We start from the raw sequence: 21,566 nt of genomic DNA on the forward strand, positions 1-21,566 counted from the left end.
GAGCCAAGCCAACCGACCCAGGACTGGGTCAGCAAACTTCTTCTGAAAGGGCCAGACAGTAAGTCTAGGCTCTGTGGACCATGTGGTCTTTGTTGCAACTGGTCAAATCTGCCCCTGTAGTGGGAAAGTAGCCATAGACAATGTAGAAGTGAGTGGACGTGGATGTTCCAACAAGATTTTACTTATGGACACTAAAATTTGAATTTCATTTCATTTTCACATGTCATGAAATATTATTCTTTTCGTCTTTTTTCCAACCATTTGTAAATGTGGAATCCATTCTTAGCTCACAGGGTGTACAAAAACAGGTGGCAAGCCAGATATGGCCTACGGCTGCTGTTTGCTAACCCCTGGCCTACAGCAGTTCCACTCCTATATGTCTGAGAGAGAAATGAGTGCCCTATCCACCAAATGACACCTACAGGAATGCAAGTAGGCAAAGCATTGTCATTTCTAAGAGTCTCAAACCAGAAACAACTCAAATGTCCACCTGGAAATAAATAAATCATGTAGTATACACGGCCACACTACACAGCAATGAAAAAGAAAGAACACAATGTGTCTCAAACACTGCATGCCATGTAAAGAAGCCAGGCGAGAATTCGGATGATCCATGTACACAAAATGCGTGATCAGGCAAAACTATCCTCGATGACAGCAGTCAGGCAGCAGTGACCTTTCAGGGGACTGAGGGGGACACGGGAGCCTACTGGAAACTGGACACCTCCTCCCCTCGATCTGGGAAGTCCATGTAGGGCCTGGTGATGACATGCATACCCTCTGTGTAGGTTGTACCTTTACAGAAGATGAAATAGAGCAAGTAAAGAGCAAACAGAGTGGCAAATATGTGGGAAACTTAACTAAATGTTGGCTGCATCAAAGAGTAACAGTAATGATGGATGCAGACACCCAACATCCCCGCCAGACCCAAACTTCAGATGCAGCTCTATATAAATTAAGAGGTCTCACGGGGTTGTGTTGGACTCTCTCTGACACATGTAGTCATATTTAGGGCAAACACTACAAAAAAAGAGGCAGAGTGCAGAATTTCCAAACTGAGTAGAAAAAAATGAAGTGGTAAGACAAAGAAAAAAGACGAGAAAGAAGATTTTTAAAAAACAACAATAGAACAGATGAGGGGAATAAAAGAAGGCAAAAAATAAGACAATGAATTTAAACCCACTGTATCAGTACCAAAATGTAGCTATTTACTAATTAAAGGGAACATATCTAAAACACAAAGACACAGAAAAGTCAACGGCATCAGGACAGAGCAGGACCAGACAAATGTGCCTCATTGTAAAAGGCACCACTGCTGAGGAAGAGCATTTTCTGATGCCAACAGATACCCCTCGCTAGGAGGAACAGGCATTTTAACATGCAATTAATAGCACAGCATCAAAGCATTTTAACATGCAACTAATAGCACAGACAAAAGCTGACAGGAGTGAAGGGCGAGACACAACAAAAAACTGCATTATCAAGGCAGCTGTAGCACCTTGGTCAGCACTGGGGTCTCTAGGAGGTCACAGGCAGCTGGTGCCCTGGGCCAGCCTCTGTCTACAACTAGGACGGCAAAGAAAGGCAGGGCCAGCAGGGCCATGCTCCAGAGGCCTCGGTGAAGAAGGGTGACCCCAGTGGCGTAGCAGATGGGAGGACAAGCCCTGCCTTTTGGGAGCTGGAAGGTGTGAATTTGGGAGGACACACTGATGTATGGTAAAAATGGGGGTAGTTTCTGGGTGCCTGGAGGGGGCTCAGAGCAGGCATGATCCTGAGGGTCTGCTCACAGGTGATGGTGGATGCTCTGCAGGGAACAAGCCCGGGGAAAACTGGAGTGGAGACACAGAGTGAGGGGTCAGCCTCCAGCATCTGCTAAAACCTGGGGCCAACAAGGAACTAGTCAGTCATCTTTGGGGCCTCAGAGGAGGAGGACAGAGATAGTGACCCCTCTGTGGGGTGCTTTGCAGAGCCCAGCCCAGCCAGCACAAGGAGGGCCTCCGTGGGGATCTGAGACACTTGGAGAGGAACGGCCCCCACAGGTGCCTAAGAGGCTGGGCCGGTCTCTGTGTGACTGTCTGTCTGTAGGGCCCAGAGCCATGGGGATGTGCAGAGGCAAGTAGAGAGTTCAGGGGTAGCATCACTGCAGCAGGAGGGACTCAGGAGCCTGGGGTCTGGGCCAAGTTGGGTACCTGTCGAAGGGCAGGGGGCTGCCCAGGAGGCTGGACACCACAGCTGCACAGTGCTGGGATGCCAGGAGGTATATGCTGTGTTGGGCAGCTGGCAGGACGTGCTCCCCCTGGGTCTCCTGCAGCTTGGAACGTAGCACACTCACAATCTCAGGCACCTGTGGATGGACAGGGAGTGGCAGTCAGGTCACGTGTGGGAGCAACCCTGGGCACACACCCCTACCAGACCTGAGGGGATGGGGCCATACAGAAGTCACTTGTGAGATTTAGAGTTCCTCACTGCTGGTTGCAGCCTGAGGGAGTGGACAAGAAGCCAAAGAATCAGAACAAGGACCTGGATCCCACTTGGAAAGCAGCCAGTGCCCCTGGATAGTGGAGGAGGTCCACGGGCACATATGGGCTGAGGCTGATATGGAGCGTGGTGAGGAGAGCTGCTAGGGTGAGTATGGAGCCAAAAGAATCCGACAGACCCTCACACCCCACAGCACACCTGTTTGGTCCAAGTCCAAGGGCGCCCTGGGCAGAAAGACCCAGGCTCTGGCTGCTGGAGGCAGGACTCTCATGTGCTACTGATTGCCCTGCATGGGAAGTTGGGCTGGGGATCAGGGAGAACAGAGAAAGGGGAACAGATTCCCATAGTGAGGCTGGAGCTGGGCCTGAGAGAGGGAGGGATGGGACCTGGGGGTGGTGGGTTGTGAATTTACAAGTGTCCCGCTGCTCCAGAAAGCAGGTGACTGGAACATCGGGGAAGGTGGGCAGGACTCTGGCCCTGGAATCCCCAGGCCCAGCCCAGGTCCAGCAGGAGCACAGCATGTGACCCCTACTCTGGGCATGGACTCATTATGGAGGGACCCCCACCCATGGTAGCTACTGGCCTGGGATTCTCCTCTTCACCCCCATCCATGGTGAGCCCCCATTGCCAAGACCACAGAGCTGGAAAATACCATGGTCTGGGATAAAAACAGACAAAACGAGCTGTGGGGTCAGGCTTGCCTCAACCCAAGGGGATGGCTGACATTGTGGGCTTTACCCACTCTGGGGTTCTCAGGCCAGGGCTAGAGTCCCACTTCCTGGCCATGGCCCAGGGACCTGACAGAAGACCTGACAATTGGAAAGGTGAGAAGGGACTAGTTATGGCAAACAAGGAAGTTCAAAGTGCAATAGCGGGCAGGGCTAGAAGAGACTCCAACAGAGGAAACTCACAGGCCAGGTCCACGTCTGCTCATGTGGAGCCATGCATGGTGTGGGGTACACAAGGGGAGGGATGCAAGAGGCGTGGCTCAGAGTGGGTCACAAAAACACAGGACAGCTCCCTTCTGGTCACTGCTGTTCTCAAAGGAGCTGTAAACCTGCTGACACTTTCATTCAAAGACCTCACGTGCAGAAAGGTAACTACCCAACTCATGATTCGCAGCTCACTTACGCCAGCAGCTATGTTATGATGACATGTTTCTCTGCTTTTATCTCTACATTCTGCCTGCCTGCCCCTTGTCCTGGCCCAGTTGTGTCCTCCTGACAAGACAGCTGCCAAATCTATGGAAGCTGCCTGTTCATGTCACATGGTTTCCTTTGTATTCCTGGCTTTGGGAAAGTTTTGACAGGAAGGAAGTGTTGAATCTTGAGTAAAGATTTTCTGTACCAAGTCTTGCTCCTCAATCCTTTAGGGTGGTGACCTTCACAGACAGGCTTGCTGCAAAACCAGGGCTGGGGTCTTGGCATGGTGGACCTGACTGTGATGTGATGTCCTCTGAGCCACGGCAGGGCTGACCCCGCCTCTCCATCCTCCTGAGTGATGTGTGGGCCCAGGGCTTCTCGGCACGGGGTAAGCAATGTCTCTGAAGATGTGTAGGCTTGGGTGACTGCCAGTGGATGCCAGGAGCAACTACTACAACCACCTTAAAAGCTATGGGTCCAGTGGACTTTCCCAGCTCCCTTGTATTAATGTTGGTATTTTTATATTTTCCAGAAACCTACTGATTTCAGGGTAGCTTTTCAAGTGTTTTTTGGAACACAGTTGCTCATGGATATACTTTGTTATTTTTCGGCTCTCTTAAGTGCATATTATTTCCCCTCTTTCAGTTTGTATTTTGCTTTCATGGACATTGATTCTTCCTATGACTTGTCTTATCAGAGACAAGTTTCTTTTTGATTGCTTCAATGGGTTTATTTATTTTATCTAATATTTTCTTCACTAATACATATTTATTTTTATAGAACCTATTGGTGTGTATAAGCACTTGAATCTCTACTTTTCATGAACTTTGGAAACAGTGTCTGGGTGCCCTAGGTGTGGAGGGTGGGTTTCCACACAATTTCTTTCTTTTTTTTTTAAGTCAGATTCTCATTCTGTTGCCCAGGCTGGAGGGCAGTAACATCCTCACCCCACTGCAGCCTCGTCCTACTGGGCTCAAGATCCTTCTGCCTCAGCCTTCTAAGTAGTTGGAACTACAGGCGCGCGTCACCATGCCTGGCTAATTTTCCTTGATTTTTTGTAGAGATGAGGTCTTGTCAAGTTGCCTGAGCTGGTCTTGACCCATGGGTTCAGGCAGTCCTCTCACCTCGGTCTCCCAAAATGCTCAGATTATAGGTGTGAGCCACTGCACCCAGCTCCACATTAATTTCTTGACTTAGAATTCCTGAGTGTCACCTCTCACACTCCAGGTCTGAGCAGGCTCTGCTTCCAAAGTCTATGTGGTCCCAGGACAAGGTCTGCATTCTAGCCGCTGGCTGTGTTAGTTTCAGTCCTATCCCACATCTTCCAGGCTCTTCTATCAGCCCCTGGACTGTTGCTTCTCCCTTCACAGCAGGCCGTTGCAGAGGGTCCTTTCCCTTTCTGACATGCTTGATCTGGATCATTTGTTCACAGTAGCTTTGCTGAGATGTAATCTTGGCACCTTACAGTATACCCATCGTGAGTGTATAGTTCCATGATTTTGGTACATTCACAGACTCGTGCAACTGACACCATGGTCAATTTTAGAATATTTCCATCTCCTCAAAAAGAAACCCCATCTCCACTAGCAGTTGTTCTCCAGCCCTTGGTTACCTTACTTTACTTTCTGTCTCTGGGGATTTGCCTATTCTGAACATTTCATATAAATGGGATCATATAACTGTGGCTTTTTGTATCTCTTTTTTTCCCATTGAACATGTCTTCATGCTCCAATGTGGATGAATCTTGAAAACATATTCCTTTATTGGCTAAATAATATTCTGTTATATGAATAGACCACATTTTCTTAATTTATTCACAACTGATGGACATTTGGGCTGTTCCTACTTTCCAGATGTTATGAATAATGCTGCTATGAATGTCTGTATACAAGTTATTGTGTGAACACATTTTCAGTTCTTTCAGGCATATGCCTAGGAGTGAAATTGCTAGGTCATGTGGTAACTCCGTGTTTAGCTTTCTGAGGAACTTTCAGACTGTTTCCCCAGTGGCAGTTCCATTTTCCATTCCTACCTATCTGTTTTCAATGGAATTTCTTCCGTCCTGTTGTTTTCTTGGCCTCCCCTGCACATCCTCTTTAGCCCATGGAAGACCCTTCTCCTCCATCTGACACACCCAGTGTCAGAAGACTGCTGTTGTTCTCCCATCTTGCCCTCTTACTCTACTTCATGGTCATCTTGTGTTGGGGGAGGTCACATGTCACCTGCTATCAGAGGAATTCAAAGTTCAACAGCATCCTCTTGTCTCAAATAGGTCTCCCTGCCCGGGTCTCTCAGGGAAGAAAATGGAGACTTGTCAAGTTCCAGTGGGTACATGATACTAGTGTACCAAGTTACAGGTGTGGCTGAGATGCTATGTTACGGGCCTGCACAAAATCTCAGCCTGGGATCAGCAATGCCACTTCCCAGGCTGGGCTGTGATGAGTGTTGTGTGTGTATACCTGAGCCAAAAACATCTGCTGTGCAAAATGTAGCAGAACCCAGTGATCAGTCACTATGTTGGTCCCACAGAGAGGTGCGGGGGACCCAAAACTATAAAACCCCTAGAAGGAAACACAGGGCAAAACCACCATGATCATGGGTCTGGCAGTGATTTCTTGGACACGACACTGAAAGCACAGGCAACAACAAAAAACAGATAAGTGAGACTATGTCAAACATAAAAACTTTTGTGCACCAAAGGAGGACAAATCTACAACATGAAAAGGCAACCTACAGAATGGAGAATATATATGAAAATCATGTATCTCCTAAGAGATTAATGTCCAGAATATACAAAGAAACTCCTACAACAACAAAAACATCAAATAACCTGATTATAAAATAGACTTGAATAGACATTTCTCCAAAGAAGATATTCCAATGCCCCCCCGCCCCAAAAACAACAACATATGAAAAGACACTCGATATCACTAATCACCAGACAAATGCAAATTAAAACCACAATGACATATTGCCTCACACCATTAGGATGATCACTATAAAAAAAAAAAAAGCCGGGCTCGGTGGCTCAGCCTGTAATCCCGCGCCTTTGGGAGGCTGAGGTGAGTGGATTGCCTGAGCCCGCGGGTTCGAGACCCGCCTGGGCAGCGAGACCTCATCTCTACAATAAATCAAAAAATCAGCCGGGCGTGGTAGCGCACGCCTGTAATTCTGGCTACTTGGAAGGCTGAGACGGAAGGATCGCCGAAGCCCAGCAGGCGAGGCCTGCGGTGGCCGGAAGCGGCCACTGCACTCCAGTCTGGGTGACCGAGTGAGACTCCAACTCAAAAAAAAAAATAGAAGCTGGGCACGGTGGCTCACGCCTATAATCTCAGCACTTTGGGAGGCAGAAGCAAGAGGATTGCCTGACCTCACAGGTCAAGACCAGCCTGGGCAACATGGCGAGTCTTCATCTCTACAATAAATCAAGAAAAATTAGTCAGGCATGGTGGCGCATGCCTGTAGTTCCAGCTACTTGGAAGTCTGAGGTGGAAGGATCACCTGAGCCCAGCAGGTTGAGGCTACAGTGGCTGTGAGTGTGCCACTGCACTCCTGCCTGGGTGAAACAGTAAGACTGGCTCAACCCCCTCCCCCAAAAAAACAAAATAGAAAGTAAGTGTTGGTAAGAATGTGGACAAATTGGAACCTTTATGCATTGCTGGTGGGAATATAAATGGTTATGATTTCTATGGAAAACAATATGGCAGTTTCTCAAAAAAAAAAAAAAATTAAGCATAGCAGCCTTGACAATATAGTGAGACCTCATCTCTAAAAAAAATTAAAAATTAGCCAGGCCTAATTTTGGTGGTGCATGCCTGTGGTCCCAGCTACTTGGGAGGCTGAGACTGGAGGATCACTTAAGTCCAGGAGTTCAAGGCTGTAGTGAGCTATGAGCCTGGGCAACAGGGCGAGACAACACCCAGTGGCCACCACCTTCAATCAGTTGTTCTCTTGCCATCTGCACAGAGCACTAGGGGACCTTACTGCCCTCAGACCTGACCTGGGAACCCCAATGCCTGCACATTAAACCCAAAACCTTCACATGGCGAGCCCTGCCTGTCACACTGTGCCCTTCCTTCACTCTTCTGCTTCACTTCCCTCCCAGGTCCCAATGCCAGCATCTACACCCTCAGTCTCTTCTCAGTGGTACTGGGAACTACCCCTCCAGGAGCCACACAGGGGCAGCTCCCTTGGCAAAGAGCCTTCCACTGACACACTCCTTTTTTTTCTTTTAATTCTCCAATAGAGAAATTATATCCAGAATATATAAAGCACTCTTGCAAATCATTAAGAAAAGCAGACTATCCAAAAGAAAAATGAGCAAAAGACTGGTATTCTCACAAAATAAGACATCTGAGTAGCTACTAAACATATGTCACTGATAAATGCAAATCAAACTCTATCATGAAGCCATCATACACACCCATTTGAAAAGAACAGGAAACAGCATTCAACAAGACCATGGAATGCTGGAGCCTCATATGCTCTGGTGGGGTGGGGGAAAGTGGCCACCGGACAAGGATTCATCCTTCAAGCACCAGTTGCTTTCCCAGGTGTGTCCCCAACTGAAACATGCCTTCAGGTCCAAAGGACCCAGACCCTGTGACAGCCCCAAGTGGGAACTGCCTAAGTACTGACGGAGGCACGTGGTTGAACAAAAATGACATACTCATGACTCAGAATGAGCAATGGGCAAGCACAGCAATAGCGTGGATGATCACATGTGTTAATACCAAGCAGGCCCCAGTCATCTGTAGTGGCCTGTGGGATGTTAGCTGGGTGGGGGAGACAAGAAGCTGGGGAGCTGGTGGGTTGCTCTGCTTATGGATGTCTATGCAACCTCCTAACACCTCCACTTCTCTACTTATATGCTTTGTTTCAGTACAGAGATTAAAAATTCACTCTGCAGACTGAGACCTGGGTCATTAGCCTCTCGAGGACTCGTGAGCATCCATTCTAGCAGCCAGCTGAACCACAGGAGTCTGTCACACCCAAAAGGACCTGGCCACAGGGACATGCATTTCAGCCATCACTTCACTTGTGTCTGTTATAGAGTTGGTGCCAGTGCATATTTGACAACAGCCACATGGAGGCTGTATAAGATAGCATCCAGGATACCATCTCCTGGGGGCCCAGTCCAGTGTGGAACCCTGGAGTTTCATTCCTGGGAAGCCTCCTGGGAACATGGGTGACCCTCTGCATCTGTGCCCTTGCCAGTAATGCACACAGGGAGCTCAGCTAGCGCCAACTCAATAAATAATAACACTTGTATTTTCTTTTTTCCTCCGTAATCTCTTAGCAGTTGCCTTTGCCAAATTCTAACCTCTGTATTTAGACGTAGGAAAAAGATTTGTCCATATGGCCCCGCAGGGAAAGACAGCAGAGAAATCAGGGTCAAACCTGAGGACAGCCCAGCAGGGGAGTCCAGGATAGGCCAGGGCCAGCCTCACCCAACCCTGCCCCCTGCATGCTGACTCCGCCCATGCCCCACCTGGTTTCTGTTCCAACCCACTCCAACCCGCCCTCACCTTTTCCAGGAGTGTACCACCCCTCTCTTGTAGCAGGCAGTTGATCATGACCGTGGCTGCTCGGGAACAGTTCTTGTCAGGGTCTCCCAGGCCCTCAAACATGGTTAGCAAGAAGCTGATGAGCTGGTCTGGCGGGAGGCGCTTGGCAATAATCTAGGAGAGCAGTGGAGCCAGAAGATCAAAGAGGGCAAGGGCAGTACCCCTGAATGTTACTCCTTTCAAACATCAAATCTCAGGGATTCAAACTATGGATGAGAAGTCATTTCCCCTTCTCATGCCCTTCCCTAGCCTTCTCTGCCTTGTACCTTTCATGAGCTCCAAGTGCAACTGTGGCTCTATGGGGAGCAAAGGCTCATTCCCCAGTGTCTGCCAGGGCAGACTGGAGCTTGCATGGGCTCCTGGAAGGTGACCCCTAGGCAGCTGCAGGACTGGGGTCACAGTGCCCTCCTAGGGGGCTCCTTCTGACCAGTGAGGTAGACAGGGCATGGTCTGTTGGTGAACCCGCCCTGGAGCTCTCTAGAACACAGAGATCTCAAGGGTAGATGGGTACCTTGTCCCACCTGAAGGCCCAGTCACTGAAGCCCCAAAGGACCCTCAGCTCTCCCACAGCTCAGCAACGGACACAAACCCTTTTCCTTCTCCCTTTAGCTTGATATAGACTGGCCAAAAGCTAAAGCCAATAAAGCAGCATGAAGGTTAAGGAAAAATACAAAACTATGTACAAAGAAGCCATAAAAGCATAAAAGTGATTAAATAGCCAAGAGGTCTGACCCCAAGACCACAAAGCCTCCGCTCCACATCAACTGGCCCAGCACTGGGTCTCTGTCTCCCAGCAACAGAGTTCCCACCCTAGAGAGGGCCCTGGTGAGCCCTTCCCTTCCTTCTGCCTCTGCAGGAGACAAAGCCTCTGGACCCTGAAAGACCATTCCCAGGCGCCAAATGGAAGAACAGCAATGCCCTAGCTTGGTGGCCTGCAAGAGCATACACCGAGGGAAGAGCTGCTTTCTCATTCCCTTGGAGCCCTGCTGGGTCTCAGTGGATGCCAGGTAGGCATAGGTGGGAAGAGGCAGGGTAGCTCAGGGTGGATGCAGGACCCAGAGCCAGCCTGGAGCCCAGAGAGTGCAGTAGGAGAGGGCACAGAGCCTCCCTCCAGACTGCAGTGGACAAAGCACTTTGACCAGCTGGAGCCAAAGGCAGGGCCTACCCCCGGCCCCTTGGCAAGAAAGTCAGAGCCCACAGCACCCTGCAGGTAATGCCTCCAAACCCCCTTGTGGCTTTCAGATAGACATGAGCCCAGAGCAAACACAAGTACGGCCTGCAAACCCAAGCATGGCAGAGAGTGGTCCCCGAAGAAACTCACATCTTCAGTGAGCAGGTTGGGAGGCCGACCTTGTGCACCACATTCATTCCCTGGCCTCTGCCAAGGCCTCAACATTAAGAGCACCTTTATCTTTCATGTGCACTGCCCCGCAGATGGTAGGTATGGATGATGGGGGCAACACAGATCAGGCGTGGCATCAGATAGCTAATTCTCTGAATGAAGCCTGCCCCCGCACCCAGCTCTGTTCCCTGTGCCCACTGGTCCTGGGTGGCACCTAGAGAACCTAGGAGAGGCCAGGTTATACCTCGAAAGTCCCTTTTAGCTCTAGACAGTGCCAGCCACAGATACCGTGGCAGGTACCTGGGCTATACTGTTGCAGGTGTGAAAGAGAATAGTGGGGTCAGGATTCACAAGGCCATCCTTGAGAGTGAGGAGTCGCTCTGCCACATCGTCACGGTAGTCCCGGGAGAAGCCTAGGAGGCAGGAGGAATGCATAGTTGTGTTAAAGCCCTCCCTGGTTATCCCACAGCCCAGACTCCATATCTCAATCCCTCCTGGTACCTCTGCCCGACCATAGCCCCCGCACCCCCAGCAGGGGCTCACCCTCGTAGCCCAGCTGAAGATAGAGCAGGGAGTAGACGCAGCCCACAGACTCCTGTCGGGTGGCCGGCCACAGGTCCGCACACCGTGGGGAGAAGAGGCCAATGAGGAGGCCCAGGTTGTGGAAGGGCACCAGGGCCTGGGGAAGAAGGCCAGGGGGGCTGGGCTGTGGGAATGTGGGGGGTGGACAGGTGTCACCTATGCCATCCTGACCCACCAGAGGGCTGGAGTGTGGCCAGGAGGGCAGCCAGTGTCCATGCAGCCCTGGGCCCTTCCTGCAGCCAACACAGCCCCAGCAAGTTCTTTTTTCCCCTTCCCTTTCCCAGGATGGGCTTTGTTCAGCTTACTTCTGACCACACCTCGTCTACCTGGGGCCTTAAGTGGAGGAGGAAAAAACTGTGGCAGACACTGTTCACAGCTTTGTGCAGGTAGAGGGACCTCAGGGTGAGGAACGGTCTCCCCACCCAATGGGCAGCAGGGAGACAGAATGTGATGGGGAGGAGGCACAGGGACCTGCTGACTCAGTTGATACCCTTGGGAAGTTCCCTCCCCAGAAGGCAAGCCCCTGGGGTGAGAGGAGGGGCTACCCAAGACCCCCTCTAGCTCTACCTGGTCCCAGTGCTCTCAGAGCCTTTCTACTCTCCCACCCTCTTAGCAAACAGCCTTCTTCCCACTTCCTGGCCTCAGGACATCAGTTCTCCACCTCCCTCCCCAGCACACACACCTGTCCTCCTACCTCCACCTGTTCCCTCTCAGCCCCCACATGCGAGGCCTTCCTGGGAAGCACTCCCACCCTGCCCTTGCACAGGCTTCCGGACTCAGCTGCTCCTATCAGATGGAAACCTGGCATCTACCTTGGTATGACTGAAACTCTTCATGCCCAAAGTTGCCACTGATGAAAAAGAATTACAAATCAGGAGGGAAAGGCTGGAATGTTGGATAGAAGACTGTGAGGTAACTAGCTGCTGTTCTCAGTGAGGTTAGATGTATGTCACACCACGTACCAAGGTAAACTCCAGCCAGACCAGGGTTATGTGAAACACAGACCAGGAAAGCAGATAAGTGGGAAAGCCATCTGAGTACACATGAAAGGTGAAAGCCATCAAGAAACATACCAGATTTGGCCATATATAAAAGAAAATTTTGGTGCATTTGAAAAAAAAATCTACCAAGAGAAAAAGCCTAAAATAATCCTGATAGGTGACAAAAAGATACTTGGCAAAATCTGATATCTGTTCCTGATAAAAGTCTTTATGAAAACAAACAGATCATTCTGGAACATGACAAAAAGTAAGTATTGCCAACCAAACTAAGCATCAATCTTAACAGAAAAACTCTGAAGATGAAGGGTACGTGTTGATCCCGGCTAATGGGTGGGTCCCTGAGGGCAAGGGTACCATCTAATTCAACTCTGAGTTGAACATGGGACAACTCCTGGCCCCAACAAGTTTTAGATCCATGTCTCCAGGGGACACGTGGCATGAGCTGAAGGAGCAGCCAGAGGAAGGCCAAAAAGATCACTGAGTGCTCTGGGACATGGGGGCCACATGCAGCAGCTCCCAGGCTAAGGGACACAGGAGTGGGGACAAGGCCAGGAGCAGGGTAGCCATAGCACAGGCCAGTGGCCCAGGTACTCACGCTGACGCGCAGGTGTTCCAGGAAGTACCGTAGCAGGCAGGCACTCAGGCTAAGAGCCCGTGCCCGCTCGTGGCCCCTCGGGGACTTGATCCATGGGCTCAGGTGCTGGGGAAGAGGGGGCTTCACACAGGCGCCACTCCTGTGGCAGCCCAGAAGAGCAGGAACCCATGCACTATAGGCCAGCTCAGTGTCCCTGCTAGACCACCCTTCCCAGGCTGCAGGGGACCAAGCAGGGGACCGAGTGGTTCCAACCTCAGGGCCTGCTGCAGCTCCCTGGCCCTGCCACTCTATCCTCCAATATGGTAAGGAGACACAGCCCAGGCCAGGTAGGCCCAGGGCCAGCCATATTGCGGAGGCACAGGGTAGAGCTCGTCTTGGCTAGAAGGACGTGTTCCTAGAAATAGGGTTCGGCCCCACCCCAGTCACTGCAGTGCTGAGAAGAGTGAGAAGGAGCTGCAGCATAGCCACAACCTTCCCATTCTGTCATCCCCATAGCCTCTAGACAGTGAGGAACCCGCAGGCATCCATGGGATCCCTCCATCCCCGCAATGTAGGGAGGAGAGCGCAGTCTCCAGAGGCCCTGCCAGGGTTGGGGCCTCCCCTATATGCATGTCCACCCAGGCAGGAGGGGATGCTGCCTGCCTGTCCACAAACTTCCCCCGCCCCCCAACTGCAGAGAGCACCAAACAGTCCCTGTGATGCCTCCATGGGAAGAGGTGGCCAGGAGAACCAGGTGGGGGCCAGCAGCCAGGGGGAGCTCTCCCCCCTCCACCCCCACAACAGCACACACCCTCACACCTCAACCATGACCTGCAGGCCCTGGGGGGTCATGTTCCGCTGTAGGAGGCTTGTCAGCAAATCCTCAAGGGCATGCATCGTGTCCAGATACAGCGACTGAAAGGAGAGCCAGGCCGCCCAGCCCTATCAGTGACCCTGCTGCCCATGGTAGCCTTCCCGCTGCCCTCTCAGACACAGACACAAGGCACGGGGATACCTCTTGGCAGCCACCATCTTCTCCCTCGGGCTCAGGCAGCAGGGTCATGACACTGTTTAGGCAGCCACGGATCATATTTGCCCGAACCTGTTCCTCTAGTGCTGGCTCCAAGTTGCTGAGCAGAAAGTTAAGGGCAACAACACTACAGCAGGTCCTCTCGAGGCCCAGCCATTCAGAAACTTCCAGGTCTGTGTGGACAGCCACTGCTGTGTTCAGCTGACTCCAGGCCATGGCTATACCCCATGCAGCACACATGGGCACACACACAGATACAAGGGCCCACGCACACCCACAGAGAGGCAGGAAAGGATACACCAGGTAAGTGCAGGTGAGCATGGCTTTCTTCCGGATAGGTGTTTTTAGGCAGTCCGGGGGCTCTGCCTTGATGAACTCCTGGGTGAGGCAAACACATGACTCAACTCTTAGAGGAACCACAAGCTTTTCTCCCTGGCCAGCTTCTGTCCCTCAATCCAAGTGGACTGACAGGTCCCCAAGGAGCAGAGCCCAGTCTGTCCCCACCTGGCCCCCCTGCACATTCCCAGGCTGTGTCCATGTGCTCACCCCTCGGTCCTCCCCAGGCCTCACTTCCACTGTTGGCCTCAGTTTCCCAGGAACCTGTCTGAGAACTCACCAGGCTGCATAGCACTCACCATCATCTGTGCCACCAGGTCCGCTTTCCTGGAGAAGTGGAAGGAACTGGCATGGGCGCCACTGCAGATGGCCTGGCTGACCATGCACGTGCTCTGGATGAGGCATAGCTTCAGGGCTGGGTCCTGCAGGAACACTGGGATGCAGGAGGTGCCCACACCCATTCCCCAGGGCTGAGCCCACACATACCCGCTTTTCTTCCCTCTCCAGCCAGTCTATTGGTCAAAGTCCATGTGGAACAAGAAGAAAGGCACCCAGGGGTCCCCTGTCATGGTCCTGGGCAGATGGGCCACAGAGTAGATGCCCATGAGAGCATGGTTGGGGGTCTCCCAAGACAGGAAGGGAAGAGCCCTCAGCTGAGTGCTAATGGGCTGGGAAAAAGTAAACTCTCAGAACAGTCCCATCCTCCCAGCCAACCCCAGGAGACCCTTCTGCTTTCCAAGAGGGGCCAGCTGTTCCCAGTGAGGGTCTTGTCAGGCTATGTAAGGTTAGTGCCAGAGATGCCAGAAGGAAAACATGTTAGTGAGGCTGTAGTGGGGTTTCAGGGAGGTCAGTGGAGCCTCCACTAGCATTTCTGGGATTCAGCCTCTCTCCTAGGTGCTCACCAGGATCCAGAAAGGTACTGTCCCCCCATGAGCATCAGGGAGCAGAGTCATAGGAGACCTGGGCTGTCCTTGGATGGAGGGCTACAGCCATGAGGCAGGTGGGGTTGGCGGCTCCCCCAGGAAACCCAGCTCCTCAGAGGTGGCAGAAGCCTCTCTTCTTTCCACCCAACATCTCAGGTCCAGGCCCCAAGACAGAGCAGAGCTCTGGAGTGATGTTCTAGAATGCACCCCCATGGGCAGGGACCAGGAAGCCCCAGCAAGCTTGCCCTATGGCTTCTGCCCCTGAAGCTCAACCTAGACCAAAGAAGAGCCAAGAGAAGAAAAGCAGAGGTCACGCTTAATTCCTACACACTGTACCTTGGTCTCTACCTTTATTCCCAGAACCTGAACAACAAAAAGTGAAATGAATTAAGATGTGAGACTCTGGTGCCAGCATGCCCCATGTCTATCCTGGCCCTCCCTGGATGACAGGCCTTCCATGGCACCCACCTTGGTGTTGAAGTACTGGAACATGTTCCGGAGGATATCCGACTCGACCTTGGCCAGCACCAGCTCGCGGGGGGCCCGTGCCGCCACATGTCCATAGCACAGGATCAGTGCACTCTTCACTTTCTCCACCTCGTTCTCACTTCGATCCTGAGAGGCCAGAAGGATCAGCAAGACTTGAATTATACAATTACAATCCCCTGACAGGAAGCCTGTACTCAAATTCCTGAAGTCCACATGGAAGAAGGGCCAGAGCTGGTCAGCAACACCTGAAGTATGGCCCAGCTAGTACATAGTATCCTGAATCTTGGAGAGGGGAGAGCCCCTTCCTCAGGGCCTGCAGGACAGGCAGCTAGCCAGGCATGGGCCCATTGGGACCAAGTGGTAGAGGGAAAGGAGCCAAGGTAGTGAGGCCAAATGGAACAGGTAAGCAGGAGGCAGAGACAAGGGAACCCAGCCACTGAAGAGCTCAAGGCCCCAACCTTGCTTGAGCTATGGATCAGGCCCTCTGTCCTTGGGCCTGTTCCACCTATGCACCCAGAAGGGGCTGGGTGGCCTCACACGCCCAGTCCAGCCCTGAGATTCTGTAACTGGGACAGTCAGAGGAGACAATGGCTAGGGTGGGAACCAAAGGTAGGGGTTCACCTCTTTCTTAAACCAGGCCCTGACTCTGCCAGCACAACCAGTGGCTTCAACAAGAATGCAGGCTCCACTGCTCACCAGGAGACAGAGGTCTTCACAGACTACCTGGCCACCCAAGAGGGAGGCAGCTTTCAGGCATCCACCTACCATCAAAGGCCCTCTCATCACCCACGACTGGCAGAGAGATGCACACTCCTTATCACCAGCTGCATTTGCTTCTAGGAGGTGGTTCTACCCCCTCTGCTCCGCTCTGCCTAGTGGGAACCCACACATGCAGGCCCCACCCACGGAGGGAATGTGGGAAGCAAAAGTTCCACGGACTAAACCCACATCCTGCCCACCCCAAGACCATAGGGCACCACCTCCAGCCTCAAACTTAAGAAAAGACAGAGTTGCCCCCAGAGGGGCAGGACCTCCCATCCCCCAGGATCTTAAAAAATAAAATCACAGAGATTCTATAATAGATCTAGCTCTATTGTTAGCCTAACCTGTGTACCTTAAAAATGTTGAAAATGCCCATGGATTTTCTAAACACATCCGACCTCACAAAATCTTCCAACTGGGCCAGGATGTCCTCGAGGTGGGAGATGGCACAGATTCCAAAGCAGCAGGCAAGGCCCTAGGGAGGTAGATGTACTCATACTTGGGCAAGGAGGACCCTGCCTCCGTCCTTTCTCACATACGGGGAAAAGCACACCATGCACACACTCACATACATGTTTACACATTATGCACATGCCACATATTTGCATATATGCACACCACATAAGTATGTGCACACATGCTGGTAGGCTGCCTGTGAGAGCAAAGAGTAACCACTGTCCCCCAGCCCTCAGGAATCCAGGTGCTTCCTGTAGGGAGAATGACAGCCACCTCACGTTCTGCTTCCTCCTGGTATCTGGCTGTTTCCAGCAGCTCTTGAAGATGTTTCCTCACCACTTCCTTACTTGAAGCAGCACCTAGGGTGGTTCCTATGCATTTGTACAGGAAGTTCTGAAACAAAATCAGAGAACACAGTTATGTCTGACTCCTAGAGGTAGAGGGACACCCAGCACTGCCATGTGGCTGCTTGCGGAGTGCACATCCCACCCACAGTCTGGCCTCTGTAAGGGCAGACCAGGTAGTTCTGGGCAGCATCTGAGGAGCAAGAGGCAGGAAGGGTGGGCTCCCATACCTCCCAGCCCTCAGCCTCCATGGCGAGACTCTGCCAGGCCACCAGAGTCATGGGAGACAGACCCAGACAATAAGTGACACAAACTCAAGGCCCAGGAAATCAGAGCCCATGGACTATGCTGAGCAATCCCTCAAGCAAAGCACCCTCACCTTCTCCTGAGGCATCCCGTTGTAACAGGGTAGCTGCTTGCACATCTCCAGGCTCAGCTGGCAAATCCACGTGTTGTCAGAGACAATAGCCAGAGTATCTCGCAGGAACTGTGGACGAGGATGCCAGTGAGAGGCCAGAAGCCTAGTCCCATGGGCTGAGGCCCAGGCGTGTCACCACATGATGACCTTGGGGTGGCCCTTTGCCATGGTTCCAAGGTCTGCAGGTGAAGTTCCAGCCCAGGCAGTGGGCAACAGAGCAAGCCCTGAGCTGTCAGCTACGAAGCAGGCCGCTCCAGCAGGCACGGGTGGAAGAGAAGGCTCCTGTGGCCAAGGTGGTTCAAAGCCCCTATAATTTGGCCTTGGCTGCTAGAGGGCTGGTGCCTCATCACAGAACTCTGTGAAGCTGGCTGGTGATGCTCACTCCAGACTCCTGCCTATTCCTTTGTTCCTCCTCCAGCCACATCAAGAGGTAGAGTTAGGCAGCACAAACCTAGAGAGGCACAGCCCAGCATCCACCACCCCCAGTCTTCCTACCCCCAGGCCAGAAAATGTCTCCAGGCCCAGGATAACCATGTCCTCAGTCACTTCTGGTCTCTCACCATCAACAGCTTTTCTTCCCACTCCTTCTGTGGCAGGGTTTCCTCAGTGTACTCTGAAATGACAGTCACACAGTGAGTCTGGGCCCTGCCAGGCAGGCAGATCCCATCATGCACAAGTGGGCCCAGCACCTCCCACCAGCTCAGGCCCCATCCCAACTTCTGGAGCTTAGAGGAAGAGCTCAGCAGTAGTCAACCCAGCCATGGGTTGTGTATACTTCCCATCTGCTCTCAGGGAGCACTTTTCGAGCCCCAGGCTGTCCAGGCTCTTTCTTGGACCACAGTGGAGACTTTACTCCAATTTAAAAAACCCTGGTCTCCAGAGGCCAGCTCTGATGCCACCAGGCAAAAGTGGAGTCAGGGGTAGCTGGAGAGCCCCTCCCTCCCACCCTGAGCACTGCCCTCTTCATTGGGCTTTGTGCCCCACCTTAATCCACTGGGCCTCACCATCCAGGTACCCCAGCAGCAGGGGGATGGTTGTCTCCCACCGCTGACCCAGCAAAGGGTGAATGTTACAGTGCAAAACGTTCAGGAGACGCAGCGAGGCTGCCCCACGTCCGTCCCCCAGGTAGGGGTTAGAAGACACAACCTGAAGGAGGCAGAAGTAGGAGCAGCAGTCTGAGCGGGGAGCTCTGGCTGAAGCCCACAACCTGCACCTCCAGGTGCAGATGTGGACACAGACCCACTCCAGGGCCACAGTGCTCAACATGGGGCCACAAGTTTCCTGCCTGGCTCTTCTCAAAGCTCTGATCATATGGATAGAAAAAAACCCTGCCACGAGCACCTGACTGGCAGTTCCCCACTGAGAAGGTAGCATTCTTTCTGTGTCTTTGTGACAAGAGGTTCCGGGCAGCAGCCCACCATACTGGCAGGACCCGGGGACACAGAGAAGAGCCCATTTCTCTCCAAACATCCTTTAAAGGGCACCAAGTTCTGACCACCCATCTAATTAGTCTGTCTCCCACTTAAGGGAGGTAATGCAGCCCAGCATGCTGCAAAGGTATGATGCTCACCAGAAGTCTTGTGGTTATGGCGTAGGGAGATGGGAGGTTCACTGGAGATAAGAGAAGTAGAAACAGTCACTCAGAGGCCAGCACAGCTCCCTGAGCCCAGCAGAGAGCCAGAACTGGGGCTGGGGTCGGAAGCTGGGGGTTGGGGGCAGAAGGCAGGGGAAGGGAGGTAGTGGCTGGCACGCACCATGGGTGTCGTATTGGATGAGGAAGGCATCAGCCCCGGCCTCCTGCCTCTTCTGCGCCAGATGCACAAGGCTCCTGCAGAGCGGAGTCAGGGCCCGGGTGAAGCGCATGGGGATGAGGAACTCGAGCAGGTATGGCCAGAGGACCTGGGGAGTGAAAGGCCTGGTCTGTGGCTGCTGGGACTGAGGTTTCATGCAGGCAGGGGGACTAAAGTTCCATGCAGGCAGGGACCCTGGCACTCCCTGGCTCTACACAATAGCCTTTGAGGAGCCACTGCCTCAGGCACTGCCAGAGCTCAGAGGGTTGGGACAGACCCTTTGCTTGTCCTGCTGCAACCAAGGTGGTCTCTGAGCACTTCTGGTCGCTGGCCTAGACATGCCAAGCTGCCCACCACATAGTTCGATTATCATCCAAGACAAGGGGCTGGGAGGTGAGTAGTTAGTCACAGGGTGGGGTGGGAGAGCTGGGGCAGGGGCCTTGAGCTGAGGTCACCTGCTTAGGCTGCACTGGAGGAGGTCAGAGCACCCCACACTCACGTTACTCATCCTGTCCACGGTGGTGCTGACCAGATAGAGGGTACGGATGCAGACGGCCTGCACACTGTCAGTTGCGAGGTCCTCACTGTCAGGGCCAGGCTTCTCAGGCTGGGGGCAGGGGTCAAAAGGCAAGGGCATGCATGGACAATCCACACAGCAAGGTCAGGCAGTCATGACTCTGGGAGTGTCAGGACACAGCCTGTGTGAAGCAGGGCACCCTCACTGTATGACACAAACGTCGCCTAACACAGACAGTTAACACATACTGCAATAAAATCACCCAAGAGAACAGGCTTACCTGGCCTAGTTCTTATCTCCAAAACAAACAAAAACTTGAGTATTTCCTATAAGCTACTGACTCCATAAAAAATAACTTTGTCCCTCACTTTGCAATGCTGACATGGGAGAAGTGGGACAATCTTTGTGAATATGACAATCATGTGAGAAAACCTATTTTCTATGAAGACTCAACGCAACCACAGTAGCCAGAGCAGGCTGGATGCCTGCTGTTCTCATTGCAAAACCAAATAAAAACTGCAAACTCTCTAATAATGAACACTGAGGACACATTCAAAATCCATCAGAAACACAAATGTTAGGATACACAAACCAAGGACATATGCTTATCCTAAAAAAAAAAAAAAAATACCATGAAAGAGAAAATACAAACAATATGAACCAAGAACAAGGAAAAAAACCCCAGAAACATTATGTGAAAAACTGTTAACAGTTGAAATTAAAAATTCAATTCAGGAAATTAATGTAATGGATAAAATGAGGAAGAAGTTACTAACTTGAAAGAAAAGACTGAAGAAGACTTCAAGGAAGAAAAATGTACAAAGAATGAAAGAAGGAAAAGCTAAAAGACATGAAAGACAGCAGTGTTAACATTCAGATAACAGACATACCAGAATCAGAGACAAATAAAAATAGAGAGCAAGAAATATGTAAAGAAATAAAGGAGGGAACTACCCTAGGGGAAAGATAAAAAAGCTCATAAAAAGGGTCCAGAGAGCTGGAGGCAAGGGCAGTTCAAGGTGAGTCAGGAACACCTTTGTATGCCACAAAATGAAGAAGGATGAGTGCATGCCACAGGGACACAGGAACCAGCTTGAAGGGGGACACCACTAGTCAAACCTGGAACAGTTTGAGCATCAAAACCAGTGGCAGGAATGGTACAGAGACCATCACATAAAATAGCAACCCGTGAGCCCACAATGAGATATTTAAATATAAGAATAGGAAATGTTCTTTGTTCACAATAGGAGGTCAAGAAAGAAGTATAAAAATATTAATGAAGTTAGAAAACCATCAATTGATGCTAAAACCAACTGATACTGATTAAAAGTTCTTTTTTATTGTTGTTGTTTTTGGTTTTTTGAGTCAGGTTCTCACTCTACTGTCTAGGCTGGAGTGCAGTGGCACAATCACAGCTCACCGCAGCCTTGATCTCCTGGGCTCAGGCAATCCTTCCACCTCAGCCTCCCAAATAGTTGGAACTACAGGCACACACAACAATGCCTAGTTAATTTTGATTATTTGTAGATACGAGGCTTTACTATGTTGTTTAGGCTGGTCTCAAACCCCTTGGCTCAAGCAATCTTCTTACCTCAGCCTCCCAAAGTGCTGTGATTACAGGTGTGAGCCACCATAACCACCCTGATTAAAAGTTTAATCAGTAAGATAATAGGTGACATTTACTTAGTCCCACCACACCCAGCCTGATCACTAGGCCAAAACTAATCCCTCAACAAACTCTTTTTTATTTTTATTTTTTAGTTGGAGTCTCATTCTCACCCAGCCTTGGCCTCCACAGCCTTGACCTGCTGGGCT

At 51.5% G+C, this 21,566-nt stretch overlaps 1 protein-coding gene across 1 annotated transcript in view; it reads right to left on the reverse strand.

The window, feature by feature from the left end:
* The window catches only part of MROH1 (maestro heat like repeat family member 1), a 90,052-nt gene that overhangs the window by 9,885 nt on the left and 58,601 nt on the right, over positions 1 to 21,566 (reverse strand). The window contains exons 14-32 of the mRNA XM_008069989.1: positions 19,734 to 19,841; positions 19,199 to 19,343; positions 19,015 to 19,055; positions 18,449 to 18,590; positions 18,005 to 18,057; positions 17,406 to 17,513; positions 16,956 to 17,075; positions 16,579 to 16,701; positions 15,444 to 15,590; positions 15,312 to 15,338; positions 14,352 to 14,474; positions 14,015 to 14,094; positions 13,702 to 13,816; positions 13,506 to 13,601; positions 12,708 to 12,812; positions 11,073 to 11,208; positions 10,830 to 10,942; positions 9,149 to 9,301; positions 2,190 to 2,344 (exon numbers count right to left, since the gene is read on the reverse strand). Of these exons, the coding sequence (XP_008068180.1) occupies positions 2,190 to 2,344; positions 9,149 to 9,301; positions 10,830 to 10,942; positions 11,073 to 11,208; positions 12,708 to 12,812; positions 13,506 to 13,601; positions 13,702 to 13,816; positions 14,015 to 14,094; positions 14,352 to 14,474; positions 15,312 to 15,338; positions 15,444 to 15,590; positions 16,579 to 16,701; positions 16,956 to 17,075; positions 17,406 to 17,513; positions 18,005 to 18,057; positions 18,449 to 18,590; positions 19,015 to 19,055; positions 19,199 to 19,343; positions 19,734 to 19,841 (2,090 nt within the window). The remainder of the gene's footprint in view (positions 1 to 2,189; positions 2,345 to 9,148; positions 9,302 to 10,829; positions 10,943 to 11,072; positions 11,209 to 12,707; positions 12,813 to 13,505; positions 13,602 to 13,701; positions 13,817 to 14,014; positions 14,095 to 14,351; positions 14,475 to 15,311; positions 15,339 to 15,443; positions 15,591 to 16,578; positions 16,702 to 16,955; positions 17,076 to 17,405; positions 17,514 to 18,004; positions 18,058 to 18,448; positions 18,591 to 19,014; positions 19,056 to 19,198; positions 19,344 to 19,733; positions 19,842 to 21,566) is intronic.

The sequence above is a fragment of the Carlito syrichta genome, unplaced genomic scaffold, assembly GCF_000164805.1.
Source record: "Carlito syrichta isolate Samal-C Ts95f unplaced genomic scaffold, Tarsius_syrichta-2.0.1 Scaffold312719, whole genome shotgun sequence".
In the NCBI taxonomy this organism is placed as follows: Eukaryota; Metazoa; Chordata; class Mammalia; order Primates; family Tarsiidae; genus Carlito; species Carlito syrichta.